Below are 8559 nucleotides of genomic sequence, written 5' to 3'. Positions count from 1 at the left end.
GGGCTTATTTTAAAGCATGACTCTCCAATAGGAAAAAATAAAATAAAAGAATGGGCTTATTCATATAAAAAAAGAAAAGCTCAGTATCACTGAGCATTAGAGAAATGTAAATCAAAACTACAATGAGATACCATCTCACCAGTCAGAATGGCTATTACTAAAAAGTCAAAAAATAACAGATGCTGGTGAGGTTGTGGAGAAAGGGGAACACGTACTCCCTTGGTGGGGGTGTAAATTAGTTCAGCCATTGTGGAAAGCAGCATGGCGATTCCTCAAAGAGCTAAGAGCAGAACTACCACTGGACCCAGCAATCCCATTACTGGGTATATCCCCGGAGGAACATAAATAATTGTACCATGAAGACACAGGCATGAGAATGTTTACTGCAGCATTATTCACAATAGCAAAGACATGGAATCAGCCTAAATGCCCATCAATGACACATTGGAAAAAGACAGTGTGGTGCATATACACCATGGAATCGATGCAGTCATAAAAAGAACGAGATCATGTCTTTTTTGGGAACATGGGTGGCGCTAAAGACCATTATCCTTAACAAACTAAAGCAGGAACAGAAAACCAAATACCTCATGTTTTCACTTATAAGTAGGAACTAAAGGATAAGAACTCATGAACACAAAGAAAGGAGCAACAAACACTAGGGTCTCCTTGAGGGTGGAGGGTAGGAGGAGGGGGAAGAGCAGAAAAATATTGGGTAGGCCGGGCGCGGTGGCTCACGCCTGTAATCTCAGCACTTTGGGAAGCCGAGGCAGGTGGATCACGAGGTCAGGAGATAGAGACCATCCTGGCTGATACAATGAAACCCCGTCTCTACTAAACACACAAAAAATTAGCCCGGTGTGGTGGCGGGCGCCTGTAGTCCCAGCTACTTGGGAGGCTGAGGCAGGAGAATAGTGTGAACCCAGGAGGCAGAGCTTGCAGTGAGCCGAGATTGTGCCACTGCACTTCAGCCTGGGCAACAGAACAAGACTCCGTCTCAAAAAAAAAAAAAAAAAAAAAAAAAATTGGGTAGTAGGCTTAGTACCTGGGTGATGAAATAATCTGAACAGCAAACAAACCGCCGTGACATGAGTTTACCTATGTAACAAACCTGCACAAGTACCCATGAACCTCAAATAAAGTTAAAAAAAAAAAAAAGGATGGACTATTGTAGTGTGTAGTGCACAGACCTGTGTGGGGCCCTACTCCCAGGTAGCTCCCCTTCCATGCCCTTGGGGAGAAGGACCACCTGATATGCTGTGATTAGGAGCTGCCTGACCCAATTTCCATCCATGGAAGTTGGACAGACCCCTCTACTGAGGACAGGCCTTTTCATGTAGAGACAGTCCCTGGGGCCCAGCATGGGTAAAGTCCCTAGCAATGCCAGTACCCATTCTCCTGTTGCCAGAGGCCTGCCCATGTTTAAGGGCCTCATCTCTGTGCTCTCTCCATCACCCAGTTTCCCCAGGGCTCTCTGATCCTGTCCCCTCAACTTTAGCACCCTTAGAAACACAGCACATCCAGGAAAACTTCTTTTCGCTCCTGAAACCACATCCCATCAGATGCTGGTACAGATATACACATACATACAAACATAGTCCGGTATGCAGGTATGCTCAGACACACACTGAGACATATGCCCACCCACGTACATACCAGTCAAAGACACAGAGGAAGACACATACACATACACAGAGAGATTCAGGAACATAAGGCTGCAAAGCTTTGCAGACGTATGCACTCACAGGTGTACGCAGACAGACATATCCATAAATACACAGAGATATGTAAATATATGCACAGTCAACATGCAAATTCATACTGACTCACAGATTTATGCACATTTACATATATAAATTCACACATATACAGGTATACACGTACACAAACACTGACTCATGTACACACCATATACGCACACATGTACATGTGCACACACAGAAATACTTCTGTATTCTCCCTGGGCCCCATGTAGAAATACACGCCCATGAAGTCTCTCTCTCCTCTCTGCCTCCACCCCCCACAATCCAGGGCTCTCTACCCTCTTGATACCCAGTCTCAGATGTGAGCTTCCTGCTTCATCCACTCTACATCCTTCCTGGAGCCCGGTACCTCATCTGTGACAAAGTTAAGAGCGACAACAATAATCTCTCTCAATGTCCCCAGGGTCTGAGAAAGTGGGTGATGGAGAGACACAGAGGCCTGGGGCTGCCGAACTGGGAATGGGAACTACCAGACACCCTGGCTTTGCGCCCAGGGCCCTGCTGGGGAGAAGCCGCTCCCTCCTAAGGATGTGGCCCCTCTGCAGAGGTAGGCCAGGAGGAAGGAAGGGGAGGACCATCACCCTCCTGGCAATGGATGGGGAACGTGCCTCAGAGGAGGCTGGGGACTCACAGAGGTGGCTGGGAATGGAATTGGGGGCCATTACCAGAAGCCAGAAAGGCACAGGGCCTGAGGAGCAGTCTGCCCCAAGACAAGACTGCTTTCTCCCCACCTCCTCGTGGTGTTCCCTAGGTGGGACCTCAATGTTCTACACCAACTCTTGAATCAGCTCCATGGCCTTTATTTTGGAAAGCCATCCATCCCAACCTGTACCCCATACTGAATCCAAACAAAGCAAGAGGACCAGAAAAGCACCCCACACCAACTGAGCTCCCACCCCCCACCTCCCCAATCTTTACCCATACTCCCAACCCCTCACCTCCACCACACCCATCCCTATTCCCATCCCCCCACCTCCCACCCCCACCCCTACTCCCATTTCCCCCACCTCCACCACACCCATCCCTACTCCCATCCCCCACCTCCCACCCCCACCCCTACTTCCAACCTCTCACCTCCACCACACCCATCCCTACTCCCATCCCTCCACCTCCCACTCCCACCCCTACTCCCAACCCCTCACCTCCACCACACCCATCCCTACTCCCATCCCTCCACCTTCCACTCCCACCCCAACCCCCATCCCCCCACCTCCCACCTCCACCCCTACTCCCAATTCCCCACCTCCCACCCCCCCTACTTCCATACCCCACCTCCCCACTCCCATTCCCACCACCATCTCCACTACCTCTACTCCCACCCCCACACCCCCAATCCCTACCCCTACTCCCAACCCCTCACCTCTACCACACCCATCCCTACTCCCATCCCCCCACCTCCCACCCCCACACTTACTCCCAACCCCTCACCTCCACCACACCCATCCCTACGCACATTCTCCCATCTCCTACCTCCACCCCTACCCCATCGCCCCACCTCCCCACTCCCACCCCTACTCCCATCTCTACCACCTCTACTCCCACCACCCACACCCCTGCCCCAATCCCCCCATCCCTACCCCATGCCCAAGGAGGCCTTCGGGACCGCGCCACCCCGGGTCCCACTCCGCCTCCTAGCACAGCCGCCAGGCCCATCGGTCACTTTCCCGAAAGAGTGAATGCTTCCAGGATTTTCCTGAACTGGGGTAATCCCCCAAAGTGAGCAATAAAGAAACGAGAGTCAGGAAATGCTGTGAGAAGTCTGGATTTATGAGCAGGAGTGGTTGGGGGGCGGGAGGAGGCTGCTGGCAGGATCTCAGTGCCGCTGACTTAGACGGAGCAGACGAAGGGCAGTTGCTTGTTGCATTTAGCTCGTCGCCAGTAACCTCCTAGCAGCAGAGAGCACAGTGAAGTCAACCGCCCCGCGGGGTCTGGCCTAGGCTTCATCTCCTTCCCTCCTCAGGGGCCCCCTATGTCCCCATCAATGGCCATCGTCATCTGCCAGCTGTGTGCTTGCCCCACATCCCTACTGGCTCACATTTGCTGAACTCTTACTGCGAGCTAGGCTGTATGCTAAATGCATTAGATGGACTTAGGTGGACTATTGCATTGAATCCTTACCACGACTCCAAGAGGTGGGTGCTGCCATTATCTCCATTTCACAGATAAGGAAACCGGGGGCTTAGTGGAGATAAACAATGTGCCTGTATCTCAGTCAGCAAGTGGCTGCGCTGGGATGTGAACTGCAGGGTCTTTCTCCAGCACATATGGTCTTAGCCACTATACTAAAGTCCGTCACATCCGGCACCCATGCTGCCGCCCACATCTGCTGTTGGAGGCAGGCATCTTGTCTCTCAGCCATCCCTAATTTCCCCATCCTTCCTTTTCTCTCATTCACACCTTATATCCACTTCTGCCACTCTCATTGGTCACATCTGTTGTTGGAATCTATTGCCCTCATATCGAAGGAGGCAAAGAATTTTCCCACACACACACCTTCCAGCCCACCCCCCACCCCCTCTCCGGAACTCCTATCACCTGGTTTTGCTTTGAGGATTCCCTATGTCTCAGCCCTCCTCACACACAGGACTTTGATTTTTAAGTCAGCAGGAGGGTCTGAGTCTGGGGAGGTGTGTTCAGGCAGCTCAAAGGGGTAGTATTAAGAATTCCACTTTACTACCCCTTCTTCCTGCCCTGGTGCCCTTCCCCCTCACCTTTGGTGCATAGGGCCACACAGCACCCACGCCCATTCCCAGGTTGCCCTGAGGACCAGTATGCAAAATTCCAGTGGCTCCCATCAGTCCAGCAAAACCGCTTCCACAGGAACTAGAGAAGCGACAGGCTAGGTCAGAGGGCAGAGGTTCAGATCCAGGACCTCACAGAATACCCCCTGTTGACTTCTCTCACTGCCTACCCGGCCAGGAGCCAGACACCCTAGAGACCCACTCCTAAGAGTTTCCAGGCAGTGACAAGAAGAGCAACCATCTCTGTCAGCCATCACACAGAGCAGGCTTCTCAAACTTTACTGTGTGTACATTATCTCCCGGGGATCTTGTTAAAATGTAGGTTCTGATTCGAGAGGTCTGCAGTGGGATCCAAGATTCTACAGTTCTAACAAGTTCCCAGGTGATGGTGGCACTGCTGATCTATGGACCATACTTTGATTACCAAATATAATGTCACTTCTTCACCCACAATTCCAGAACCACCCTGAGAGAAGAAGGTCCCCATTTCGGGGATTTAAAAAAAAAAAAAAAAAAACAAGGCTCTGAGAAACTTATTTAGCTAGCTTTCTAAGTGACTAAGCTGGGTGGGCCTGGACTCTGTCTCGTGACTCCAGTGGTATGCTGGTAAATGTTTATACCAGCTCTTGGGGTGGGTGGAAGGATGGGGAGTAGAAAGGAGCCCTGATGTGTAGCAATTGCCAATTTCCTGTGTGTAAATACTCCCACCATGGCTGATGTCAAGCTGCAAGCATGTAGTCACTGAGCATGGAGTTGGGAAGAGATGTGCACCATCAGTTCTCCTGAGCCAGTACACGCCAGCTCCAGAACATCATTGCCTGCCACATTAAGGACACTTTAGCTGCTGGCCTGAAGCTTGGCACCATCAGGTGCTACTTTAACACAATCAGAAAGAACTTACTGCACCCGAGAGTTCGCCCCTGACTTACCCAGCCCCTGAGGATGCCTCCAATCCAGACCTGGGCCTGGTTGGTTGTGCTAGCATAACGCTGAATGCGATAGTTGAAGTTGAAGTTGTGGATGGAGAGAAGGTTGCCTCCGTAGCATTTGCTGCAGACGTTCTGCAGACAGAAACAAAGTAGAGAATTTCCTCTTATTTATTTCAAGTTTCTGAGTCTCCAGGCAAGAGCCCAGCATCCCTTTTCAGGTTAAAAATAAACCTACTTGGGCCAGGCGCGGTGGCTCAAGCCTGCAAACCCAGCACTTTGGGAGGCCGAGATGGGCGGATCACGAGGTCAGGAGATCGAGACCATCCTGGCTAACACGGTGAAACCCCGTCTCTACTAAAAAATACAAAAAACTAGCCGGGCGCGGTGGCGGGCGCCTGTAGTCCCAGCTACTCAGGAGGCTGAGGCAGGAGAATGGCGTAAACCCGGGAGGCGGAGCTTGCAGTGAGCTGAGATCCGGCCACTGCACTCCAGCCTGGGCGACAGAGCGAGACTCCGTCTCAAAAAAATAAACAAATAAAAATAAATAAATAATAAAAAAATAAACCTACTCGCCTCCCTTAATCCTATCTTTTGCTCTTTCATTAGCTGTCAGGACAATCCTGCCTTTTATTGAGGCATAAACATATTGTCAATAATAAATATGACAATATTTATTATTGACAATAAAACCACCTTTTATTGAGAGTTTATTATGACCCAGTGACTATTCCAAACACTTTTCATGTATTATCTCATATAATACTCACCACAACCCTAAGAAGTTGGTGCTATATATCTTCATTTTACAAAGGAAGGTGCTCTGAAAGGCAAAGCGACTTGCCCAGGTAACACAGCCAATAAAAGGCAGAACCAGAATTTAACACAGGTGTTTCTAACACTGAAGCCTTTTGTTTAAATCAGTGGTTCTCCACCAGACCAACAATATCATCATCACCTGGGGATTTGTTGTAAATGCAAATTCTCAGGCTCCACCCCAGCCCTCCTAAATCAGAAGTTGTGCGAGTGAGGCCCATAAATCTGTTTTAACAATACCTCCAGGTGACTCTGATGCACTAGCCTAAATGAATAGGGAACAGAAGACTGAATGTACTCTCTTCTCCCCCAGGTCCTCCGCAGTAGCCTCCCTACTACTTACCTGAGCATTTGCAAACGTTGTAGGAGTCCGCACCAATAGGTAGTGGCAGGCCTTGCACCTTGGACTTCCCTGCACTTCAACTATATCTTCTTCCCTGGGACACTGAAAGTCCTTGTCTAAGGCAGCTGGGTCCGACTCCATGGCTTCCTCATCCTCAAAGGTGTCTTGACAGGCAGAAGCCTTGACCTCCTCTCCCTCTGCCTGAGTCACCTCCTCGGTCAGAGCCAAGTCTCTCTCCTGCTCCCTTGAACTAGCTAGATCTTGGCCTAGGTCTGCCTCTGTCTCTAGGCTCTCCAGATGGGGGACATCATTCTCTGGGAAAAAGAGGTAACCTGCCATTAGGTCAAGAGCTTCTTTGTTCCAGCACCGTGGACAGCTCCAGCAACTTCCCTCCAGCTTTCCTAGGAACTCCACCTGTAGCCAAGCCTGGAAGATTTCCTTGGTGTTAGGTAAGGAGAGATCTCTCGGGTCACACCCACAAATGGACAAGAACCTGACTCCTGGCCGACACCATGAGTGCATGTTTTGAAGGTGGGAGAAAGCACGTGTGAGAAGCCCAGAGCAGTCACCAGCCCTTCATCTTAACAGGTGGGTGGTTTTTCCTTTTGAAAGTACAGGTTACAGTTGGCCAGGCACGGTGGCTCAAGCCTGTAATCCTAGCACTTTGGGAGGCCAAGGTGGGCGAATCATGAGGTTAGGAGTTCAAGAGCAGCCTGGCAAATATGGTGAAACCCCGTCTACTAAAAATACAAAAATTAGCCGGGTGTGGTGGCATGTGCCTGTAGTCCCAGTTACTCGGGAGGCTGAGGCAGAAGAATTGCTTGAACCCGGGAGGCGGAGGTTGCAGTGAGCCGAGATCGTGCCATTGCTCTCTAGCCTGGGCAACAGAGTGAGACTCATTCTCAAAACAAAAAACAAAAAAACAAAAAAGAAAGTTCCAGGTTACAGTTCTGAGTCCAGGTGATATCTTACCGGAGATGAGCTGTATCGGCTAAAGAGGGAAGGCTGTGGTCCTGACCTCATGAGTGCAAATAAAAGCTGGGGGAGGGGAGTGTAGGAAAAAGGAAAAAAGAGAAAGACGGATGAAGAGGGAAGGGAGAGACTTACCCAGATGAAGAGCAGAAACTGTTCCCAGCAGAAGAACGGGCAGGAACAGGAGGCGTTGCATATCTACTGTCTTTTAGTGAGGACGCTACTCCACCTTCCTTCTGCGGGCTGTCTTTGTGTATCTAGTGTAGCCCCTGGCACATAGTATAGAGGGAATGTTTGTTTAATTGTTTGATTAAAGAGCAAACTCGATTGCTTTCTCTTCTTGCCATGAACAGACGCTGAGCTGGAGAGTCTAGAAAAGGAATAGTGGGAGGGATAACTCAGGTACAAAAGTTCGTTCGTCTTCCAGTCTCCGTTGCTGCTCTCCAGTACCACCTTCAGCCCAGACTCCTGCCCCGGCGGGGACAGGTCTGCTTAGCCATGATGTTCCTAAGGACAGGCCTCCTACATGTTTGCCCTATGAGGTGCTTCTTCTTCCCAGGGCCTACATTGGTCCTGCCTGGGCAGCCGGAAGAGAACTCACCTTCCAAGAGTCTGAGACCTCCAGTCTCAGTGCCTCTGCCTTCGGGGCCCAGAAGCAGCCTTTATACTGGGTTTCTGGGGAAGTGGGAAGAGGCCAGAATGATTGCTCTAGGTCAGCGTTGGGGACAAAGGAGCTGATAACGAAGTTTGCTCAGTTATCTCAACCCTGTGCCCTGCTCTCTGCTGGGACTGCAGGGACCTGCCTCCTGGGGCCTACTGCCATGTGTGGGTGCCCCATACCCCGGTTTGCTTCAGGAGGCCCTGGATGTTATGTCCATTGTCCAGGCATAATTATTATTTATGCCCCCTAAAGCGCCCCAGTCTGAACAACGCACCTTAACTCCAGGAGTAGCTTCCTGTTTGTGGAGATCCCAGGGAGCTTGTGGGAGACAATGAGG

At 50.5% G+C, this 8559-nt stretch overlaps 1 protein-coding gene across 1 annotated transcript; it reads right to left on the bottom strand.

Annotated features, from left to right (window-relative positions):
• Positions 1-3509: 3509 nt before the first annotated feature.
• On the bottom strand, positions 3510-8240 carry PRG3 (proteoglycan 3, pro eosinophil major basic protein 2). The gene is made up of 6 exons (XM_001103106.5): positions 8163-8240; positions 7697-7830; positions 6590-6903; positions 5434-5565; positions 4475-4586; positions 3510-3649 (listed from the first exon to the last, which is right to left on the bottom strand). Exons 2-6 carry the CDS (start codon positions 7755-7757, stop codon positions 3591-3593), a joined length of 678 nt encoding a protein of 225 aa, XP_001103106.3. The 5' UTR covers positions 7758-7830; positions 8163-8240; the 3' UTR covers positions 3510-3590.
• Between the last annotated feature and the right edge of the window lie 319 nt (positions 8241-8559).

The sequence above is a fragment of the Macaca mulatta genome, chromosome 14, assembly GCF_049350105.2.
Source record: "Macaca mulatta isolate MMU2019108-1 chromosome 14, T2T-MMU8v2.0, whole genome shotgun sequence".
Classification (NCBI taxonomy): domain Eukaryota; kingdom Metazoa; phylum Chordata; class Mammalia; order Primates; family Cercopithecidae; genus Macaca; species Macaca mulatta.
Note: the sequence above shows the minus strand (reverse complement) of the source record. Positions and strands in the feature narration are given on the sequence as shown.